This window comes from Nerophis lumbriciformis, linkage group LG08 (genome assembly GCF_033978685.3).
Source record: "Nerophis lumbriciformis linkage group LG08, RoL_Nlum_v2.1, whole genome shotgun sequence".
NCBI lineage: Eukaryota > Metazoa > Chordata > Actinopteri > Syngnathiformes > Syngnathidae > Nerophis > Nerophis lumbriciformis.
The window spans coordinates 20,580,889-20,606,103 of NC_084555.2; the positions used below are offsets into that span (position 1 = coordinate 20,580,889).

At 40.9% G+C, this 25,215-nt stretch overlaps 1 protein-coding gene across 1 annotated transcript in view; it reads right to left on the bottom strand.

Moving 5' to 3' along the window:
* Positions 1 to 25,215, bottom strand: part of alk (ALK receptor tyrosine kinase) — a 946,171-nt gene that overhangs the window by 547,167 nt on the left and 373,789 nt on the right. The window contains exons 3-4 of the mRNA XM_061968449.1: positions 19,873 to 19,977; positions 14,508 to 14,657 (exon numbers count right to left, since the gene is read on the bottom strand). Coding sequence (XP_061824433.1) covers positions 14,508 to 14,657; positions 19,873 to 19,977 — 255 coding nt within the window. The remainder of the gene's footprint in view (positions 1 to 14,507; positions 14,658 to 19,872; positions 19,978 to 25,215) is intronic.

Below are 25,215 nucleotides of genomic sequence, written 5' to 3' on the forward strand. Positions count from 1 at the left end.
ATCAGCAAATATGACATGTACAAATATGATGGTAAAAGTAATAGCAAATAAGCAGTTAGCGAAAAATAAAAAATAATACAGAAATGACAATGAGCATTATTACACTACAAATGGATCAATACAAATACCAATAGAAATAGCGCTATTGATAATGAACAATACCAATAATTTACCTTTATTATCAACAATACAGTCGTTTAAATGCAACAATACATATACGTAATGATAACTTGAGATACGAAAGAATGCAGAAAAATGGAGGGGGAGAAAGAGAAGCAACCTACATTAACCTTGTAGATTGTTATAGTCACAATAGGTTAAGCTTTGTCAGTGTGCCATGTGTTACACCCAGTTTACCCTAGGGCAACAACGTTAATATATGTTTGATGAAACGTGATTATGTGCATGAGTGTAAGTATGCATATGTACTTGTATATGTACAGAATGTGTATATGTGTTTGTACAATGAATGTATATGTACAGAATGTGTATATGTGTTTGTACAGTGAATGTATATGTACAGTATGTGTATGTGTATGTTTGTATATTGAATGTGCGTGTGGATGTACGAACATTAGGTAGGTAAATATGTACTGTATTTGTGTATGTATGTGGGAGCGTAGGTACCTATGTACGTATGTGAGCATATGTGAATTTGCATGTACAATACATTCGACTCCCAGAGTGCGTGGGAGCCAGAGCACGGCCCCATCACCCCCGAGAGCCCAACCCACAAACAGGAGGCGTGGTGCCCAGGGAACCAGGGACCACCGCCCCCACGCAGCTAAGCCGGCCAGCGACAGGAACCCCAGAGCCCGACCCACCGTACCGCCCACAAGGGCCAGCAGCAGGCCGCAGACAGACGCACCCGGCAGAGGACAGGGCACGAGAAAAGCAGGGGACAGCCAGACCCCAAGCCAGCGAGAGACCACACCCCACACGGGCAGAAAGGCGAGACGCCCCGCCCGAGGGACCCAGAGACTCCCCGCAACCGGACGGGAAGACCGCCCCCGCCCCACCGGCAACCGAGCCCCCACGAGCCCACCCCCCACCCCCGGAGAGCGCGGCGAGGCCAGCCCCCGGCCACCCCACCCAAACCGGCCGCCGCAGGACCACCCAGGCACAGGGCCACGGGAACCACCCACCCCACCCGCAGGGACCCCAACGATGGAGATGGAACAACCAGCAACCGCCCCGCCGAGCCCCCCCCCCTGAGGGAGGGGAAAATTAAAAAATAATATTAATAAAATATATTAAAAAATAAATAAATTAATTAATTAATTAATTAATTAATTAAAAAAAAAAAGAATTAAAAGAAGATCACAGACATGCTGACAAACAAGGTCACTACCCCAGCAACTGGCCGACTCGCAGCACCTCGGAATACCTTGCAGCACCAAGCTACCACAATAGACGCAGGGACTAGGCCCAACAGGCCCCAAACAAGACGGGCACCCGGAAGGGATGGACAGCGGGACCCAGGAGCTCCAGACACGCAGTTCGGATGCAGTAGCCTGAGGCGTCGACCCCCGTCTGACAGGCAGGCCCAGAGCGTACCCCCAGAAATATACATACATACATACATATATACATACACATACACACATACACGTATACATACCCACACATACACATATATACATATACATACACATATGTACACATATACATACACATATGTACACATACACATATATAAACATACATACATACACACACATATACATACATATACACAGTTCGTCAGCCCCGACAGCCATCACGCGCGCGCGCTGCCACCAGTCACAACATCAGCCACACCCCTGCACCAGACCCAGCAGCCACGGGCGCCCACACCACAAACAAACGGTATTTTTTATTTTTAATGTATTTATTATTTTTATTTTTATTATTTACTTATTTTTATTTTATTTTATTTAAAAAAAAATGTTTTATTTATATTATTATTATTATTATTATTTATTTATTTATTTATTTTTTATTTTTTTAATCTATTTAATATATTTAACTTATTCTGTTAAATTATATATGGGTACGCGTGTATGTGGGTGTGTGTACGTTTGTATATATGTATGGTGAAATCTGTGTGTATGTATGTAGGTACATATGTATGTGTCGCTGCCCCGGTGTGCATTGCTGATCGCGGCGCCGGGTCTGCTGAGGTGCCGTGGCATGCCGGCTGTGGGCGCAGGGCTGGGCCCTTATGGTTTTTTGCCGGATGGGATGCCTGGTGGGTGGTGGGCGGGGGGGGCCTGGACGTGCGGGAGGGGCTGCGGGGTTTGGTGGCGTTGGGCACTGTTGGCGACCAGGCCTCTTGTTTATTTTTATTTATTTTATTTTATTTAAAGGGTTTATTTTTATTTTATTTTTTATTTTTTATTTTCTTTCTATTTTCTTTCTATTTTTATTTTTATTTTTTATTTTTTTTAAAAATTTTTTTTTTTTTTTAAATTTTTAAATTTATTTATTTATTTATTTTTTTAAATTTATTATTATTATTTTTTTTTTTATTTAATTTTTTTGTGTGTGTTGTGTATGTATGTGTTTGTGTATATGTGGGCTTATGTATATGTGTGTGGGTGTATTAATGTGTATATATGTGTGGATGTGTATGTTTATATGTATATGCATGCGTGTGTATATGTGTGTATGTGTATGTATATGTATATGCATATATGTATGTGTGTATGTATGTGTATATGAATGTGTAGGTGTGTGCATGGGTGTGGATGTCCGGTGGCTCAATTGGCCTGGCTGTGGATGAGTTGGGGTAGGTGGGTTGGTGGCCTCGGTGGTAGCCGGGGGTGTGCGTTGTTGTGGTTTACGGGGTCGGTCGCTTTTTTGTTTTGGTTTCGGCGGCCGCGGGTGTTTACGCTGCGGACGGGCGGTGGTGGTGATGGTTGCTGCGGTGATACCAGCGGTTGGCATCGCTGTGTTGGGTTGGAGTGGTTGGGGGACTGTGGCTGGTGTCTGTGCGCTTGTGGGGTTGTGGGGCTGGCTGGCGTTGGCTTGCCGGCTGGTTTGGGGGCTGGCGGGCGGACGGGATGCATTGGCTTCTTCCCCCGTTGGGGGGCTCCTTCCCCTGGCCGGGACTCGTATGGGCACGTTGCTGTGTGGATGGCCGGGATGCGGTGTTTGCATTGGGCGTGGGGGCTGTGCGGTTTCTCTGCGTTTGGTTGCCGGTATGGGCTCTGCAGGGTTGGGTTGGGGCGGGCGGGGGCTGGCTTTGTTTGGCGGGGGGAGGGGCTCGCGTGGTGTCACGTTAGAGTGGTCTGGTGTGGGTCACGGGCTGTGGCGGGGGGTGGCGGCCTCCTGGCGGTAGTTCCTGGTTGTCGGCCGTGTGGACTGGGGGGGATGTGCGGGCCCTCTACTCCTCCTACTTATAGCGCACACAGTCACACATATATAGGACTTTGGGGATTGTCCTGCGGGGAGGCATGGCGGGGGGTTGAGGATGCCTCCAATGGGGCTCCAGTCCTCCTGTCTTGTCCCCTGCTCGTCCATCCCTCAATCTTAGCTGCATATTAGACACTTAGGATTTGGGGGGCTTGGCTTGGTTGGGACCCACCATGACCTTGATGTCCCCCAATTTTAATCGCATTAGTAGTTCCCACAAGCATACATATCTCACTCATGCTACAGTACACACATCAATAGGGACTGGAGGTCGGCTGTAACGGCTGACCTCCTAATTTTAACTACACAGTAGACACTCTGGGGGCCTTGTACACATGCATGGGGGGATTGGGGTTCGGCGCACCCCTCATTGCCTCGTCGGCCGGCAGGGACTGCGGTCTGGTGGCCTGCCAGGCTTTTATTCATTTATTATTGTTATATATATTTTTTTATTTGTAATGTATTTATTATTTTTATTTTTATTATTTACTTATTTTTATTTTATTTTTTAAATTTTATTTTATTTTTTATTTTATTTTATTTTTTTATTTTTTATTTTTTTTAATCTTATTATTTATTTGTGTGTAGCGTCGCGCGGGTCTCACTTCCTGTTGGATGGGGTCCGTGCCCGTGTGGCTGTGGGGTCTCTGTTGGTGACTTGGTGTGGTGGCGGCGCAGCCCCCGTGTCTGGTCTGGATGCTGTGTCTCGGTTGTTTGGGCGGTGGTGTGTTTGTGCGGGTTTGGGTTGGGATGGGGGGCCTTTTGGTTGGGGGAGTTGTTGGTGTCTCTTGTTTGCGTGTTGGCGTTCGGGCTGACCGGCGGGCTGGCGCCGGCTGGTCTCCGTGGCCCTGGTGGCGTGTGGTTGCTGGTCGCAGTTTTTTTTTGATCGCTTTGATTTGATTGGCTGGTGCTGGCTGTCTGGGGTTATTGCGGCTGCTGTTTCTGCTGCCGTTTGTTTGTGGTGTGGGCGCCCGTGGCTGCTGGGTCTGGTGCAGGGGTGTGGCTGATGTTGTGACTGGTGGCAGCGCGCGCGCGTGATGGCTGTCGGGGCTGACGAACTGTGTATATGTGTGTATATGTGTGTGTATGTATGTATGTTTATATATGTGTATGTGTACATATGTGTATGTATATGTATATATGTGTATGTGTGGGTATGTATACGTGTATGTGTGTATGTGTATGTATATATGTATGTATGTATGTATATTTCTGGGGGTACGCTCTGGGCCTGCCTGTCAGACGGGGGTCGACGCCTCAGGCTACTGCATCCGAACTGCGTGTCTGGAGCTCCTGGGTCCCGCTGTCCATCCCTTCCAGGTGCCCGTCTTGGTTGGGGCCTGTTGGGCCTAGTCCCTGCGTCTATTGTGGTAGCTTGGTGCTGCAAGGTATTCCGAGGTGCTGCGAGTCGGCCAGTTGCTGGGGTAGTGACCTTGTTTGTCAGCATGTCTGTGATCTTCTTTTAATTCTTTTTTTTTTTTTTTATTAATTAATTAATTAATTTATTTATTTTTTTAATATATTTTATTAATATTATTTTTTAATTTTTCCCCTCCCTCAGGGGGGGGGGCTCGGCGGGGCGGTTGCTGGTTGTTCCATCTCCATCGTTGGGGTCCCTGCGGGTGGGGTGGGTGGTTCCCGTGGCCCTGTGCCTGGGTGGTCCTGCGGCGGCCGGTTTGGGTGGGGTGGCCGGGGGCTGGCCTCGCCGCGCTCTCCGGGGGTGGGGGGTGGGCTCGTGGGGGCCCGGTTGCCGGTGGGGCGGGGGCGGTCTTCCCGTCCGGTTGCGGGGAGTCTCTGGGTCCCTCGGGCGGGGCGTCTCGCCTTTCTGCCCGTGTGGGGTGTGGTCTCTCGCTGGCTTGGGGTCTGGCTGTCCCCTGCTTTTCTCGTGCCCTGTCCTCTGCCGGGTGCGTCTGTCTGCGGCCTGCTGCTGGCCCTTGTGGGCGGTACGGTGGGTCGGGCTCTGGGGTTCCTGTCGCTGGCCGGCTTGGCTGCGTGGGGGCAGTGGTCCCTGGTTCCCTGGGCACAACGCCTCCTGTTTGTGGGTTGGGCTCTCGGGGGTGATGGGGCCGTGCTCTGGCTCCCACGCACTCTGGGAGTCGAATGTATTGTACATGCAAATTCACATATGCTCACATACGTACATAGGTACCTACGCTCCCACATACATACACAAATACAGTACATATTTACCTACCTAATGTTCGTACATCCACACGCACATTCAATATACAAACATACACATACACATACTGTACATATACATTCACTGTACAAACACATATACACATTCTGTACATATACATTCATTGTTCACGTTTCATCAAACATATATTAACGTTGTTGCCCTAGGGTAAACTGGGTGTAACACATGGAACACTGACAAAGCTTAACCTATTGTGACTATAACAATCTACAAGGTTAATGTAGGTTGCTTCTCTTTCTCCCCCTCCATTTTTCTGCATTCTTTCGTATCTCAAGTTATCATTACGTATATGTATTGTTGCATTTAAACAACTGTATTGTTGATAATAAAGGTAAATTATTGGTATTGTTCATTATCAATAGCGCTATTTCTATTGGTATTTGTATTGATCCATTTGTAGTGTAATAATGCTCATTGTCATTTCTGTATTATTATTTTTTTTTCGCTAACTGCTTATTTGCTATTACTTTTACCATCATATTTGTACATGTCATATTTGCTGATGTTGCTCTATTGTTGTTGTTGTTGTTGTTTGCTGTTGTTGTTTTTGTCTCTCTGTCTAATCCCCCTCTTGTCCCCACAATTTCCCCCTCTGTCTTCTTTTTTTTTCTCTTTCCATCCCCTCCTGCTCCGGCCCGGCTGCACTAAATGATAATATAAATACATTTAATAAAGTCAAATACAAATAAGGCAACAAGAGAAGTATCCTACACTTCTCTTTTGTAAAGTAAATCTGTACAGCCGACATGGGCATCTACATCAACTATATGATTTGCCTGAGAAGCTGGACAGGACATAAAGGAAAAAAAAAAAAGAAAAAAAAAAAAAAAAAAAAAAAAAAAAAATTTAAATGTTAATATTTATCTGTGTCTGGCGTCGCGCGGGTCTCACTTCCTGTTGGGTGGGGTCCGTGCCCGTGTGGCCCGACCTTGCGCTGTGGGGTCTTTGATGTGGTGACTTGATGTGGTGGCGGCGCAGCCTTCGTGTCTGGTCTGGATGCTGTGTCTCGGTTGTTTGGGCGGTGGTGTGTTTGTGCGGGTTTGGGTTGGGGTGGGGGGCCTTTTGGTGGGGGGGGGGGGGGGGGGGGTGTGTTGGTGTCTTTTGTTTGCGTGTTGGCGTTCGGGCTGACTGGCGGGCTGGCGCCGGCTGGTCTCCGTGGTCCTGGTGGCGTGTGGTTGCTGGTCGCAGTTTTTTTTGATCGCTTTGATTTGATTGGCTGGTGCTGGCTGTCTGGGGTTATTGCGGCTGCTGTTTCTGCTGCCATTTGTTTGTGGTGTGGGCGCCCGTGGCTGCTGGGTCTGGTGCAAGGGTGTGGCTGATGTTGTGACTGGTGGCAGTGCGCGCGCGTGATGGCTGTCGGGGCTGACGAACTGTGTATATGTATGTATATGTGTGTATGTATGTATGTATATATATGTGTATGTGTACATATGTGTATGTCTATGTATATATGTGGGGATGTATACATGTATGTGTGTATGTCTATGTATATATGTATGTATGTATGTATATTTCTGGGGGTACGCTCTGGGCCTGCCTGTCAGACGGGGGTCGACGCCTCAGGCTACTGCATCCGAACTGCGTGTCTGGAGCTCCTGGGTCCCGCTGTCCATCCCCTCCGGGTGCCCGTCTTGGTTGGGGCCTGTTGGGCCTAGTCCCTGCGTCTATTGTAGTAGCTTGGTGCTGCAAGGTATTCCGAGGTGCTGCGAGTCGGCCAGTTGCTGGGGTAGTGACCTTGTTTGTCAGCATGTCTGTGATCTTCTTTTTATTCTTTTTTTTAATTTATTTTTTTATTTATTTATTTATTTTTATATATTGTATTAATATTATTTTTTAATTTTACCCCTCCCTCAGAGGGGGGGGCTCGGCGGGGCGGTTGCTGGTTGTTCCATCTCCATCGTTGGGGTCCCTGCGGGTGGGGTGGGTGGTTCCCGTGGCCCTGTGCCTGGGTGGTCCTGCGGCGGCCGATTTGGGTGGGGTGGCCGGGGGCTGGCCTCGCCGCGCTCTCCGGGGGTGGGCTCGTGGGGGCCCGGTTGCCGGTGGGGCGGGGGCGGTCTTCCCGTCCGGTTGCGGGGAGTCTCTGGGTCCCTCGGGCGGGGCGTCTCGCCTTTCTGCCCGTGTGGGGTGTGGTCTCTCGCTGGCTTGGGGTCTGGCTGTCCCCTGCTTTTCTCGTGCCCTGTCCTCTGCCGGGTGCGTCTGTCTGCGGCCTGCTGCTGGCCCTTGTGGGCGGTACGGTGGGCCGGGCTCTGGGGTTCCTGTCGCTGGCCGGCTTGGCTGCGTGGGGGCGGTGGTCCCTGGTTCCCTGGGCACCACGCCTACTGTTTGTGGGTTGGGCTCTCGGGGGTGATGGGGCCGTGCTCTGGCTCCCACGCACTCTGGGAGTCGAATGTATTGTACATGCAAATTCACATATGCTCACATACGTACATAGGTACCTACGCTCCCACATACATACACAAATACAGTACATATTTACTTACCTAATGTTCGTACATCCACATGCACATTCAATATACAAACATACACATACACATACTGTACATATACATTCACTGTACAAACACATATACACATTCTGTACATATACATTCATTGTACAAACACATATACACATTCTGTACATATACAAGTACATATGCATACTTACACTCATGCACATAATCACGTTTCATCAAACATATATTAACGTTGTTGCCCTAGGGTAAACTGGGTGTAACACATGGCACACTGACAAAGCTTAACCTATTGTGACTATAACAATCTACAAGGTTAATGTAGGTTGCTTCTCTTTCTCCCCCTCCATTTTTCTGCATTCTTTCGTATCTCAAGTTATCATTACGTATATGTATTGTTGCATTTAAACAACTGTATTGTTGATAATAAAGGTAAATTATTGGTATTGTTCATTATCAATAGCGCTATTTCTATTGGTATTTGTATTGATCCATTTGTAGTGTAATAATGCTCATTGTCATTTCTGTATTATTTTTTATTTTTCGCTAACTGCTTATTTGCTATTACTTTTACCATCATATTTGTACATGTCATATTTGCTGATGTTGCTCTATTGTTGTTGTTGTTGTTTGCTGTTGTTGTTTTTGTCTCTCTGTCTAATCCCCCTCTTGTCCCCACAATTTCCCCTTCTGTCTTCTTTTTTTTTCTCTTTCTATCCCCTCCTGCTCTGGCCCGGCTGCACTAAATGATAATATAAATACATTAAATAAAGTCAAATACAAATAAGGCAACAAGAGAAGTATCCTACACTTCTCTTTTGTAAAGTAAATCTGAACAGCCGACATGGGCATCTACATCAACTATATGATTTGCCTGAGAAGCTGGACAGGACACAAAAAAAAAAAAAGAAAAAAAAAAGACTTTACTTAAATCAATTATGGAGCAGCATCTCTTCATCCGGAAACAACAACACCGTAAATGTGTCCTGTGAAAAACCGTCCGAACAGAACTCTCTAATAACTAAAGTTCCTTGGGTGAACAATGTAAACTCACTACACCAGTATGTTTCAGCGCTTTCATGGCGAGTTTACTGACATATATAAGTAAGAACTTTACATTACTTTATATTCAATATCCCTCTTCAAATCAAGACTCAAAATACACCTATTCCTGACTGCTTACTCATTGTAATCATCTTTTCTTTTCTCTTTGCTGTTGTTGTTGTTTTTTTATCCAATTTGATTTTATTGTTGTGATTTTGTACGGTATCGTTGAGTGCCCAGAAAGGCACCTTATAAATAAAATGTATTATTATTATTATTATATTAGAAATGGCAACAGCGGAGGATGAATGTCCCATAACAAGAAGATAGAGAAAAAGAAGAAGCTTATTGACTACGGTGTCGACACATACTATAAAGGCGGACGCGCGCAATTTTTTAGGATTTATGCAGATCCCAAATACAGATCAGTAGGTACTAGAAGGTAAGAAAAGTTGCTTTTGCATAATATTGCGAAACAAAACACCAGATAATATGTCGTACCTTATACACACACATTATAATAATACTCATATGTTGATGCACATCAAGCGGTGCAGCGTCATAGCTTACCAAAGTCGAACTAAAACATTTTGATTGATTTTTGAGCGCCGTGTGTAATGTTCTAATATTTCAATAGAACATATACAATGTTGGTGTTGTTTTCCTGAGTCATATTGCCACCATAGTGCAGCCTACACATATCTTTTATGTTTGACTGCCATCTACTGGTCACACTTATCATTACACCATGTACCAATTAAAACTGCTTCGAGGTCGGTAAGCAAAACCAGTATTATTCCGTACATTAGGTTATAAGGCGCACTGTCGAGTTTTGAGAAAACAAAAATGATTTTTAGTGCGCGTTACAGTCCGGAAAATACGGTACTCGTGTTTGGAGACTCTGATTTCTGTCAAGCTACAGTTACTGCCCCCAACAAGCAGAATGTGCTGCTGCGTGCACCTCCACCATCCCAAAGCACTCACAGGTAGTCAGACTAGCCGTCCCAGCCAGCAAGCGAACGGAAGGTAGAAGTTGCAAATAAACAAACTGACATATTTCACGATGTAGGCCGAAAATGAACTTCCCCTCGTCAAAATACCAGCACCCTGCTGGCAACCTGCTGCAAATGTAACCAATTCCGTTACCGTTTTTCATGCAATTATTTTATATTATTTGAATGTTCTGTAATGCACAGTTAAATGGAAAATGTAATTTTTTTCAAGTCATGGGACTTTTAATTAGCTCAAAGAAATAGGTTAATCTCATGGAAAAGGACATGTTATACTAAATGTATCTAATATTGTGATGGTCACTGTTAAATAATTATTCCATACTGTTGAAAAAGAACAAGAAATTTGGTAAATAATCATAGCACACAAATGGATAAAATCACATGAGTTTATGATTTTATTATCAGTATAATACTGGTTGCTACAATGTTTAGTTGTTTTACTATTACAGCAAGTAGATTTAATTCAGTTCAGTTGTTCATCCATTTTAATACAGATCCCAAAGTATTTGCATTTAGGAGACTCCAACTTTTAATCACTATAACAGATAGGGAAGATGTGTTTTGTTTGTGTTTTATGTATATGACATTTCTTTATTAATTTATTGTGTGAATGCCAAAAGGCATTTATTCTTCACACGTTATCCTGATTCCGCTATTCACTCAAACCTTGTCCGCCTTCTTTTTCCACAGTTTTCATCGGATCGGATCTGTTTGAGTCTCAAAACGTTTGGCTCAGCTGGGAATTGATGGCTACCATTTTTTTTAATCCTACCAAATTTCTCAAATTACCAGGAATTCAAGGTTTTCCGGGACATTTTTCCTACTGAAAATGAATGGGCTACTTTTGAAACCTGCACAACTCCCATATTTCTCACCCAATTTGAACTGTTCCACCATAAACAAACCCCACTCATCCTGGACATTCAAGCCAACATAATTTTTGGTTCCCACAATTCCTGGATTTCTCAGAGTTACCAGGAATTTTCCCCATTGAAAATGAATGAGCAATATACAAACATCTACACATCCCACATTTCTGAACCGATTTTAACGGTTACAAAGTCAAAATGTTTCTTAGCCCTGCTAACATGCTAATTTTAGCATGCTAACATATTCTGCTAATATTATGCTTTTTGGCAAATTTTACAACCATTTATCCTAGAAGCATATAACTTGGTACCTCACATATGTTAAATGTTAGCATACTAACTTCTTCAGCCAAACATCTCAGAGTAATACAACTTGGTACTTGACACATGCTAACTGTTAACATGCTACTGTTAGCATTTCAGTTCAGCGTTTTCGCAGCTCTCGCTTCTCCGCCGCTTGCGCATATACAGCATTCATGCATTTCTCCGAAATTGCATATTCTAGTTTACAAAGAAGATCTCTACTCAAAAACTGCAGTCATTGTCTTTGTACTATTTTGTGGTAATTTTTCATCTAAAAGAGGCATAATGTGTTAATTAAAGAGTTATAAAAATACTCATATCTGGAACAAATATTACTAAACTCTTTGTGGAGCTACTCAAAATCAGGTGATGAACCAACTGTTAAAGACCCCTACTCTGATGTTAAACTCCCATTTAGTGGTTCAGTATTAGTATCTAATTACAATTTTTAGGAAACTTGTGATCATGATCATGAACTGTACGTTGTTACATGATATCAAAGTTAAAGTATTGTTTTTGTGTTTGTTTTTAACAATGGCTAACTTATCTTTATAGAAAGTAAAAAATGCAGATGTGTTTGCAACACTACATTTTATGACATTTTGCCATTGGTGCATATTTTCTATGAAAAACATTTAATCCGAACATAAAGAAGGACAGCATGTCCCAGAATACATCTAGTGTGGTTCCACTTGACATACAGTAGTTTTATTTAGTAACACAGCTTCCTAAAATCACACGACCCCTCCTGCACATACCACATCAGTGGCGATTCTGGCTTCAGTGGCGCCCAAGCGAGGCCCCCTGTTCGAGGGGCCAGGACTCTATCTGGCAGCCATGCACTCTTCTCGGGCCATCTCTGTGCCTGCCTCAGAGACACGCGGCCACATCAAACTACGAACCTAACTCCAAAATACAGAGCCCAACAGTTCCCAAATGAAGTGTCGGGTGATATGTTCCTCTTGCAAAATAATGACTACTTGTCGTCCAAAAGATGTGTGAATGACACCATGCTACTACTGCTAATGCTAGGAAGTTGTGGACGTAACCAACGATTTTCATAGGTAACTTATTGATAACTTGACAGCTTCTAATATTATAGTTGGATCACCAGTGTTGAAATAATAACTGATGCATCATTGTATGTGCCTTCTTTTACCCGAGAGCATGTCAACTCCAATTTATTAGTACATGTTTACATTATTGTGCTTTTTCCTATTTAGTTTCCTTTTTTTATTTACTTAAAATGTTAATAAAATGTTGAACTAATTCCGAGTTTATTTGGTTTTTAGTAGAGATTATGTCACGGCGCAAGCGCACGTCTAAAAGAGTCCCGCGGAGCGTGCCTCGGTACACGCCCAGGGGCGCTCATCTCCTGCACGCGTCAAGCAGCTGCTTTCCATCAGCACTCAACGCACCTGGCGCTAATGAGAGGTCCTGCCTTCACAAGCCTGCTCAACCTGCTACCCGGTGCCAGAACGGAATCATCTGTTCCAGTACAGTAGGCCACGCCTAGCTCTATGCGCACTCTTGGCTCTCTGTGTTTTCTTCCCCGTGTTATTGATTGGCTCGTGTCCTCCTTATCGCTCTAACTGCAGACCTTCGTCCCGGCGTTCACGAGCTGTGTGTCTCGTAATTCCTTGTTCCTCTGCTTCCCGGACTGCCTCTTGGATCTCGACCTCCCGCTTGGACACGGACCTCCTACGCCCCGCTTTAGCCCCTGACTTCCTGCTTGTCTCACGGATCTATGAGCCTGCCCTGACCCCTTTTGGACTTGCCTCTCGCTCAACATTACGGTAACACTCAACAGCTAATCTCCACACATAGTCTTACACACACAACCTTTGGATTCGTCACACTCCATTTTCCCTTGGTTAATTATATTATTGTTTTTGTTATTATATATATAGTACATATATATATATATAAAATACATCATAGAGGTATAATACGCCCTTGTTGTCTGTGCCGTCTACTCCCCCCGTACACAACAGATTATTTCAAACTGAATAGTTAATAACAATGTAAAAATTGTGATATTAATCGAGATTGGAGATAACTGCCCATCCCTAGGATCTGATAATCTGCTTGAAATAATCAGAAATAGGGAAGCAATAATAATATAAATAATAAGGCTAATAAAAATGCATGTTTTCACATCTTTATTGAAACCAATTACAAATAGCACAGATAAGAGTACCGATGAAAACTGGTATCGATAAGGAAAATCAATATTGGTATTAGTAAAATATAATATAGTAACGATATACAGCCCTAATCATGATACACAAAATAAGATAATGAAACAGACTCATTTCACCATCACTGTCAGTAGATTAAATGGCAGAAACAGTTTTTTCATCCTCCAAAGTATGAAAACAAATGGAGTTTGAGAATGTGTAAAGTGTGAAGGGTCTGGGTTTCTCAGAACAATCGACTCAGGTCTTTAGTAGGGAACAATACATGAAAATATGTTTTTAGCAAACATTATCCTGCTTTTATCGAGTGTTAGAACAATAAGTGTGACACCTTAAAAAAGTCCAGGTGCTAAATGTTGTGAATCGTCGCCCCTTTGTACTCAATTCAAGTGAAAATAGAAGAGGTTTCTCAGAATAGTCAAATATTCAAGGTCGGGGCACCCTCAAATATTAACTCGCAATTATTATTCTTATTTTTTGTTAGGCACTGGTCCTGTTGTTAAGAAACTGCTTTAGACGGCGTGGCGCAGTGGTAGAGTGGCCGTGCGCGACCCGTGGGTCCTTGGTTCAATCCCCACCTAGTACCAACCTCGTCATGTCCGTTGTGTCCTGAGCAAGACACTTCACCCTTGCTCCTGATGGGTGCTGGTTAGCGCCTTGCATGGCAGCTCCCTCCATCAGTGTGCGAATGTGTGTGTGAATGGGTAAATGTGGAAGTAGTGTCAAAGCGCTTTGAGTACCTTGAAGGTAGAAAAGCGCTATACAAGTACAACCCATTAGAGAAGTGTTATTGTCTTTTAGGTGCCCCGCTAAAACTGAACTCATAAAACTATTCTTTATGAGGTATGAAAGTTGCAAAGAATATATGTGTATTTGTAGGGATCTCCAGCAGCCGCGTTCTTTTTTTGGCCATATCTAACGAATCAGATTCGATCCTTTTGTCGAAGACAGCCTTGGAAAATAATGTACCAATTTATATATATAAAAAAAACCTCGAAAATGGTGGAATGTGATACCTTCGCTCTTACCTTCCTCCCACCCTTGGGGACTTCCTGCCTTCTTTTCCGTCTTTATGTCGCGTTCCTCCAGTGTGTCCCCTGTAGCCACTATGCTCCATGTAAACTCTGGGACACGATCAAGGTTCTGGTCACATGATCTGCTTCTGTCACATGGCGGACCTAGTGAAGAGAGACGCAATTATTAAGTAAAGGCGGTAAGCACAACCGTTCACACTGATATACAAACTAAAATCATGTAGCGCAAAACATAATTATTATCGATTTAATAATTGCAAAGAATCAACGTGATCATTGTCCGTTGCATCTATTAAGAGTAATAAACAACCGAATAATAGGCTGGGAGTAAATAAACAATTAACACAGGATATCCACTCACCCCTCATGTATGATGTATTGTCGTAATTTTGTCATATTTATTCTATGCATGAAAAAAAATAGTTTGTGTTTGTATGTATCTACACTACCATTGTATCAGCACTGTATCCAAAGTTGGTGATCCCACTAATGACTGTCATATTAATAACATGGCTACAGGGAAAATGTAATCTGACAGAAAGGGCACCGAGCTGTTAAACATATGAATTATGTACAGATAGAAAGTGTTATGCCCATTAATTTAGAAACCTGTCATTTTGATTTTCGGACGGTCCATATATATATTTTTTCTAGTAGACTAAACACATAGTTTTAGTATAATTATTATTGGGAAATTATATAAAAATTTCCCCAATTAAATAAATTAATCATGTTTCAATTATATTTCTAATTGGCTTTGTTAGATGATAATTAATGTCAACTAAATCATTGGTTGCAGTGATGCTTATCAGTGTGGCAATTTTTTTATTTTTTTGCAAATTAATGCAGAACAGAGTGAGGGCTGTACAAATGGTCAATAAACTCAGCCAGCATTTACTTGGTGGTGGATGGTTGAAAGAACAGCCTTGTAATGATTCCATTTATTATGCTCAACTATAAGTGATAATTAAATTTAGATTCATAATAAAAAAAATGAATTATGTTTAAAGCACAGGCAAAACCATTAAGAGTAGCATGCAGGCTGTAATACCAAGACTTTGATTTCTTAATGAGCCTTCCATGACACTGACTCCATACTCGTTCATCAAATGAAGGAGGAATTGATCGATGTTTCTTATTATGTCGCCCGAGCTGATCGACTGGCCATTTTAATTTTAGACCAAATCCATAAGTCAATTCAAAGTAATCCTGAACTACTGTGATTACAAAATAACAACAATAAATGGATCCACCAATATTCAGTATGTCCCTGCTTTGGTGCAACAGTTGGATGTTTTAAATGGATTGGTTTTTATGCCAGTGAGTGGTACTGGTGCATCCATCCATCCATTTTCTACCGCTTGTCCCTGTCGGGGTTGAGGGGTACTGGTGCAATGCTAAAACAATATAAACATTTTTTAAAAGGGCTGACTGCCTCCAAATGAACAGGTAGATGGCTGAACATGGACACAATTGTGGGTTTATGAGACAATGATGAGAGCTGGTTTTAAATAGATAATAAAGGTTAACAAAGTCCAACCTCAAACAAATAGAACCTTTGTCAACAATGCTTAAAAGGGACCTACTGTATGATGAATTTAGATTTACTGACTTATAAATGTTGTTACAAAGTTGGATACTCGTGTTAAACAATGATCAAGTATCAAATCATGAGGTTCATGCATTTTGTTGTGAGCTTGCATGCAGTTTTGAATGCCTCTGTTTGCAGGGTTTTGCAGTTTGGCTACGTTTTGACGTCATCGCGAGGTGGAAGCACTTTATTCAGACATCAACTCAAGCCCTCAGCCAGTTGGGCAGGGCCTCCTTGGTAGGATAAAGTATTATTTTCATCTAATCTTGGCTTGCGCATAGAGTAATAACATCGACATGCAGTGACATTAATGGCAGCTTCTTACTCTCTGCATAAATCAGAGAGTGTGCAGGTATACCCAATGTTGTGACCAGGTGAATCTATATAATGTTAATGAAGTTTTTGACCTTGCCTGGAATAGTGGTGAACACTATAGATGACTTCAAGATATATATATTTAAAAATAGTGTACATTTTCAAAATATTACATATGATACTTTTGGAGAGGGGATTCATGGTTTCATTTGCAATCTGGGAACGCCTGTAGAATCGAACATCTTACAGACAGACTCAAAAAACAGGTTCTAAAAGTGACTGTGGAGCAAAATTGACGCAACATTTACATTAAAGCATATCCAATACAAATGATCTAGACCACAAGGAAGTGTTTTCAATGTAGATTGAAATCATCATAGGTCTCTTTTAACAACTGGGTTTGACCAATTCTGCCAGGAAGAATACTCCGCTATGAAGCCAAAATTCAACAAAAGGGTTTTAATGGCTACACAAACCAGTGAGATTGAGTTCAAACTTGCTAAAGGAACCAAATATTATTGTTAGTGTACAGCATATATTTCAGCCTATATGTAGAGTGCATCCGAAAGTATTCACAGCGCTTCACTTTTTCCACACTTTGTTATGATACAGCCTTATTCCAGAATGAAATAAATTAATTTTTGCCCTTAACATTCTACACACAATACCCCATGACAATGTGAAAAATGTTTTTCGAATGTTTTGCACATTTATTAAAAAAAAACAAAAAAACAGTTTGGCAATTATAGCCTCAAGTCTTTTTGAATACGATGCCACAATCTTGGTACACCTATCTTTGGGCTGTTTCGCCCATTCCTCTTTGCAACACCTACCAAGCTCCATCAGGTTGGATGGAAAGCCATTTTCAGATCTTTCTGGAGATGTTAAATTTTGGTTTGGTTTGGTGTTGAGTTTATTTCAAACATGCATACAATTACAACATGATACATCACAATTTCCAGTTTCTCTTTTCGACATGTTCGGAAAGGAGTATGAACAAGCAGAGCTTATTCTACCCTTTTTTCCATTACATAGCACTTGCCAACACATTTGTTCCTTTCCTTTTCTCAATTTATTCACAATGTACTCCATAAACAATAACATTAAAAACAAATAATTATTGAAGTAAGTTGTGTTTCATAAGGTGTGATAGATAAGATTATCAATAAGTCTTGTTTTTTATTCTTTGTATTTTGTAAACATTTTGAGTTTGAACAGTTTTCAACTGGACCATCTTAGTACACATTTTGATTTATTTACTTAATCTATTCCATAATTTAATTCCACATACTGATATACTAAAGATTGTAAGTGTTGTACATGCATACAAATGCTTTAAATTAGACTTCCCCTAAGGTAAGAGTTCTCCTCTTTTGTTGAGTAGAATTGTTGTACATTATTGTGTAGCGGGTTATAATTTGCTTTGTCCATAATTTTAGCTGTTTGCAAATTCATTATATAGTGGAATTTCAATATTTTTGATTCAATAAATGAAAGGTTTGAGTGTTCTCTATATCCAACATTATGTATCATTCTAACTGATCTCTTTTGTAACACGTTTAGTGTTGTGTACTCTTGTCTACACAGTAACTCAGATATGGTAACCCTAGCTAACAGTAAAGAATATGAAATGATTTTTCGGTGCAATACATATTTAGCTTTAATCATTATTGATGTATTTCTTGCCATCTTATGTTGTATATTTTTTATATGAGATTTCCAGTTAATTTTATCATCAATCATTATACCTAGGAACTTGTCTATTCCGTCTATTTGTATTTGTGTTTAACTTTCCTTTCCACTGTTACCGAAAAGCATTATTTTAGTTTGACTGAAATTCAAAGATAGCCTGTTTTTGTCAAACCATCTTTTTAATTTGTTAATTTCTTCTGTTACTATTTGTATTAGCTTCTGTGTGTCACTCTCCTGAACAAAACGCAGTTGTATCGGCCACGAATAAAACTAACTTCACGTATTGTTTCCTGTCGGTTAAGTAACTTCTAATCCAGTTTAAGACCAACCCTCTGATGCCATAACATTCTAATATTTTGACAAAAATATTATGATTGATTGTGTCAAATGCTTTAGTTAGATCCATAAACACTGCCGCTGCACAATGTTTACCATCTTTTGCATTGGTGATTTCCTCTGTTATTTTGATTAAAGCAATTGATGTTGAAATATTAGCTCTGTATCCATATTGGTTCTCAGCGAGTATTTTATATTTGTTTATGAAGTTGTCTAATCTGTTATTGAACAGTTTTTCAATTACTTTGGAACAATTGTGAAAGTAGGCAGATCTTGAAAAACTGTGCCTTTTAAATGCTGTTCCAAAGACTGGCTCATTTATTTAGTCAACTGGGGTAACCGTTTTTTTCAAGAAAACAATCACAGATATGATTTAGAAGAGAATAATTGACATTTACACGTTGTGTAAATGTTTTCGAAAGAGTGATTATAATTTCATTTAGCCTGTGTTTCTTTTGTAAACATTCCATAAAATGGTGCCATATCAACATGCTTTGATAGTGAGATCACCATTTTCATTTTCGCAAAGTCACAGAAACATCACCGTGGAGTTATTAAGTCTGTTTAGCTGACTGGAGAGCCAGCATCCGCAGCTCGTGGGTCCATGACGATGACTTCTGTTTTGTTTGATAAGCCATTTTACTGTCTTCAGACAGGCACTATTTGGAAACAATTAGGGTATACAAATAAACATTACAAAATATTTTGTGCCAGTACATATCTGCGGCTTATGGTCCTATGTGGCTAATATATATTTGAAATATTGTATTTCTTGTACGATTTGGTGGGTGCGGCTTAAATACCGGTGCGCTCTACAGCTCTATAGCCCGGAAAATACGATACTCGGTACTGCAAATCGGTTTGCGTCATTCACTAAGAGACTTTCAAAACATTCGACTCATTTGCGAAAGTCATATCTCTACAAATCACTTCCCTTTAAACTTTAATTTGAATGTTTAGCGTTTCAAAGTTGGCGCATGTACGCGTTTGTGTGTAAATTTGTGACCAATTCTGGTCAAAATGTTATGAATATAAATTAGTGCACTAACTTTTGAACCTGGAGCATTTTACTTTAAAATAATTGAAATTATCATGTCTTGGCTGTATGTAGTGATTGGTAATACATTTTAAGAGATGGATCTTCTATGGCAAGATTCTGGATGTACAGTAACTCCATCCATCCATCCATCCATCGTTACAGTTATCATGTTTCAAGTGTGTTTGTGTTAGGAAACTGAGCTTGAATGATTTCTGCGATCCGTTGAACAATGCAAAAGTAGCGGGCAGGCAAGTCAGAGATGTTTATCCGTTCTGACGGGAGTCTTGATGCGTGGTGTCATGGCCAATTGGGTGCAGAGGATCTTTTGGGAACAGAGGCGGCTGGTCCTGTTTAGCGTGCTGAACAGGGCAAACAATCCAACTCACCTGACATGGGCATCAAGTTGTTGGGAAAGCTCAGGTCATCCTCAGCTACCCAGGAAAAGCTCCAGAACCCCTGAGGAATGCCAGTCCTACCAGCCAAAATCTCACCTGCAAATAAAAGAAAATAAGCATCCCACCATTAGTGCAAATGTAGTAAAATGCCTCTTTTTGTATGAGATCGAAGCTACAGTTTATATAGCAGTTTAAACTCTATTTCATATATTATAACAAACTCAACTAAATGGGCAGCAGTGGCTCTGGAGGTAGAGCAATCCAGGCAGTTTAATCCCAGTTATCTCCATCCCAGTCACTACTGTTGTGTGCTTGGGCACATGTTGTCTCCAGTGCAGCCCACATTGGTGTATGAATGTGAATAAATGTTTGTTGGGGGTCGGAGAAGCCTTTGGCACTAATTGGCAGCCACATTTCTGCCAGTCTACTCGAGGGCAGCTGTAGCTACAGATAGAGCTTACCACCACCAGTGTGTGACTGTGGAGTGAATTAATTAATTAATGGGTAATTAATAAGTTGAGCATTTACTGAACATTGTGGAATTTACAATAGTGGTTAAATTATTTTGATAGCTTGTGTTAATATTTTATTTTTTTAATTAAAAATTTATAAAGTTATAACTTTCTGGACAAAAGCAGCTTTGCATGACATAATTTTGTAGGATTTCCATCCATGATTAAAAAATACAGATTTTTGTAACAGAAAAATAGGTGGTGTCTTATACATGTACCTAAATTAAAGCAGCTGCATAATGGGCATATATGTCAATATGAGGTTAGCACACCTTCCACAGCACAGGGTGGTTCTGAGTTTGAAGCTTAGCTTTGAGGTTACATGTTATAAATGTGACTCAGTAGATTTTTTCCACGTACTGTCCAGTTTTCAACCAATAGTCCAAAATTGTGCATGTTAATTTAAAAATTGTGTATAGGTGAGACATGTTATTAGGCAGCATAAAATGTACTGTTTGTGTCCTGTCATTGACTCCCGACCAACAGCTTTGGGCATCGAACATCATGGGAACTGGGACTACAATTCCGATCCTCCCGGAATTTTGATTCCTAGGTTTGATACCAGACCAGAAGAAATAGCCGCTGAACAACAAGGAAGATATACTGTAGCTGCCACCAACAAAGAAACATCAGCAGGTCTCATGACCAAAACAACCATTGACAGTGATCGGAAGTGCTCAAAAGTTTGGCTTAACTTAACTAAATATCACTCAAATTTGGATGCAATACCTCCGGATTCCCTCTATTTTCTACCGCTTGTCGCTCTCAGGGTAGCGGGGGATGCTGGAGCCTAACCCAGCTGCATTCGGGCAAAAGGCAGGGTACACCCTGGACAAGTCACCACCTCATCGCAGGGCCGACACAGATAGTGAACAACAGAATCGGGTAAGTAAAATAACACATTTTTTATGACAACATTGAGGCAGCAAACAATTGCTACTTCTCATATGGAGGTTCAACTCAAATATAAGTCTATCACATAAACAACAGAATGTGTAAATGTTTTTCATAAGGTTTTCAAATTAAACACAATATTGTAATAACATGAAGATAAGAATAGATAAGGCAAGTCTATAAATAAATGAAAGAATATTGTACAATAGTCTCTTTCTTGTTTTAGTTTGAGCTATTTTTATCAATCAGAACAGTCTGTGAATATTTTTCAAGTTGAGTTAGCAGGTACATATTAAATAAAATGTCCCCTTATTTTCAAAGGGGACATTTAATCCAAAAGTAAATGGTTAGTGCCCTTCTTTAAACCATGCAAACTCTTATGATGACCCTGTCTATTTAAGAACCGGAATCATTCAAATTCAAACAACACCTAACCTTCGCTACCAGTACATGGTATACAGAGGGTATGGATACATTTTTGCCTCATTACTCTGAGAATCCTGCATGTGACTGAAACATTAAGGAGTGGGGTTGGTTCACATTGAGGAAACGGCATTCTTCACTCACGCTTTGAGGGAGAGACAAGGCAAGAACTAATCCAGAGCCACTGTAACTCTCACCCAAAACCAGCTACAAAATAGGCCCCTGCTCACCCGCAACCCTGATCAAGATTTAAATGTATGAATTAATGTTGACACTGGTTAGCCTTGAGATTTGAAGCCACATTCTAAACTCAGATACTTGTTATTGAAAAGTAACAACTTTTTCCTCTCTATTATCCAAAGCTGTCTTTGCTCAGACTACTTTATTCCGTAGTTAGTGTATAATTAGTACACACAGTCACAGTCCGATAAACCGCAGCCAAAATGCAGACTTCTGCATATATCGATCAGTTCAAATGAGCCTTAAAGAGAAGATTGATTGTAAACACTTTCCTCTATGGCCCAAAAGTAGCAGACTCTAGTTTGTGGCAAGGTATACTTCTCTGGCACCTGTAGACAAAGTACATTACATACAATTATTTCTGTTTATAATTTAAACTTATTAATAGGGACAAATGGTTCCAGCAATTAATTAGTGTGTCTTTTTTGTAAATCCCTAATACCGAACACAGGGTTGTAAAGGATAATGAATATATGGTTTCTTTTTTACTCAATTTAAATATGTGAACAGTGAGACTTCCAAGGTCATTCTTATTTCCCACCTTAACATTGCATCACTTTCCTTCCAGTCAACATTCTGGAAATGAATGTCAAGCACGTTTGATCTTTTGAAGTCCAAATCTAATCTTTAGCACTGGGATCAAGCCTGAAAACCCATGATATGGCTGTCGGATCAAACCACAAATTTGGAACACCAGCACAGCTATGATGATGAGCAAATAAGACTCCAGATATTTTACACACTCTTGCGCACACAGTTGGTAAGCCATTTACTAAGTTCCCTCAACAGAAGAGAGTTAACTGAGCTTTTTAAATAGTCTATTTCCTCTGAGACAAACACCAAAGCCTTCAAATGCTCAGTGCAATGATCAATAGGGCTTCACTCAGCCACTTAAGATGATCATACACTTTGTGAATTAACTTACCCTAAATCCGGGTTGACCAACCATTTATTGAACTGGGACTGATTTCTAGTCAGGTTTACAGTCGTAGAGTGTACATGGTTTTGTGATTGATGATTGGTCACTCCAGATATAAAACATTTTGGCTGTGTTTTGAATCAATCAATCAATCAATCAATCAATCTTTATTTATATAGCCCTAAATCACAAGTGTCTCAAAGGGCTGCACAAGCCACAACGACATCCTCGGTACAAAGCCCACATAAGGGCAAGGAAAAACTCACCCCAGTGGGACGTCGGTGAAAATTACTGGGCAAAGAAAATGAACAATCTGTTAAACTCATATCACTGTGTAAATGCTATTCTCTCTGTGAGTTGTTTAGAACAGTTTAAGGTACACAGTTAAAACACACACATTGCTTTGTTGTTAATGTTGTTTTTACAACTGACTGCCAAAAGTTATCATTGGCTTTGACATTTGGCAACAGTTTGCAAATCATTGCAGCCCTAATTTTTAGTCTTGTGCGTCGTTCCTGTAACGTTCTCACTCAAATATATCAACATTGTTTTCGGTGAAAATAGGTCAAATTAGGTGTTAAAAGGAATGATGAAAGAACATTATTTTTTCCCTGGACGTGTACTGTTTTTCTGTTCTGTCCTGGCTGTCCTGTTCCTTTTGGGTTTTTTTAATTGTTGATACAAATTGTCATTGTGTTTCATAGGAGAAAACAACATTTATGGATCTATTTTTTTATAATTAATGAACAGCAAACTATTTGCCACTTTCCAATATTTAAATTTCCCTAGATTTAAGAGCTATATATACAATTTTAGTCATTGATTAATCTTAATTTTAGCACAAAAAATATTTATATTTTAGTTTAAAACTGTTAAAATTGAGAAACAACTACCGGGTATTCAAATGAGATATTTTGGGTTTTTTCCCCACATACATCTCAAGGTCGTATAATTTAAGAATTGCAGATATGCTTTCAGCATAAAATACGTATTTCAATCTTAAAAATCCTGTTAATTTCTAAATATAAAAATCTGTATTTAGGATGTCTTTTCAAGTTAAATTATTTGTCCAAGCAGCTTGTTAATTTCACTAGTTATTAGTGGGGTTTTTCCGCAGATTTCGTCTTTTTATCTTGGTGTGTCTCCCTTGGTCAAGTCCTTTGTTGTTGTTGTTCTTCTTAGTTTAGTTAGGCCCACAGCAACGGAGCAAGTACTGCAGGTCGCATTTTTGAGGCGTCTTAACATGTATAAAAACTCAAATTTTTTGGGAGGTTTGCCTAAAAATTGGATGTTTTAGTCATCCCAAACATGAACATTCAAAATTGCCTTTTTAGTGCTCCCTTTGAAATAAATACAAAAAAGATCCCTTGGCCCTGATTAACATCCCGAAAATCTCTGGAGACAGGACGCACGGAAAAGTCTCAATAACACATTCAAAAACAGACTAGTCGGTCACAGCGGTTTCCTTCAGCCATTTGAGCATAAACCAGGGGTCGTCAAAGTCCTCCTAAACGCTTTGATCAAATGAGTCCAAGTGAACACTTTTGGACACTAGACAGATGGGCAATGATATACTGTGAAGGATTTTTGCCTACTCCCTAGAATGTGGGTGTGGAATGGCGACAAACTTTGATGGTCAAACGATACGCCATAAAACTGTAAACATTCAGAACTAGACCTCACAAGGTTATATCTCCATTATATCCTGTACCCATGATGACAATGACCCCCTGAAGCTTTGTATAGGTCACTCGCTGAACAAGTCTTAGCGGTATCTAGTGGCAACCGGAATTGTCATGAAAAAAGTTTGTGACGTACATTAGTATTCTGCTCCTACATCACAATGAGTTTCAGCATGTAAAACAGATTGATGTGCTTACGTTGCGAACCATATGCACATGTGATGGGTATGGCATGGCGGCAAAGGTTCTGTTCTTGTTATTGATCATCAAAGGGTCATAATTTGACTATGGTTTATCACAGTGACGTGCAGTCACTAGAGACAGGTGAGGCAAGGCCTCACCTGCCATCATGGAAAGAAAAAAAATGTAAAAATATTTTTTTTAATTAAATTGTTATATGTATCCAGTGATTACTATAAAGTTATTTTCCATTTAACTTCACCCGTTTTAGATTATTTTTATTTAAAATCGCTGAATTTTCACATTTGCCGTTCAAATACTGAGAAGAGACGGTGCGGTGAACAGCAGCCAGTTGAGGCACGTCACTGCGTTGTGCCTCACCATGGATTGCGGACTCGGCTAACTGCTGGCCTGCTGTGCAGTGAGACCGTATTGCTATATGAATTATATTATACATTTCCATAGTTTAGTTAGCTGAGGTATA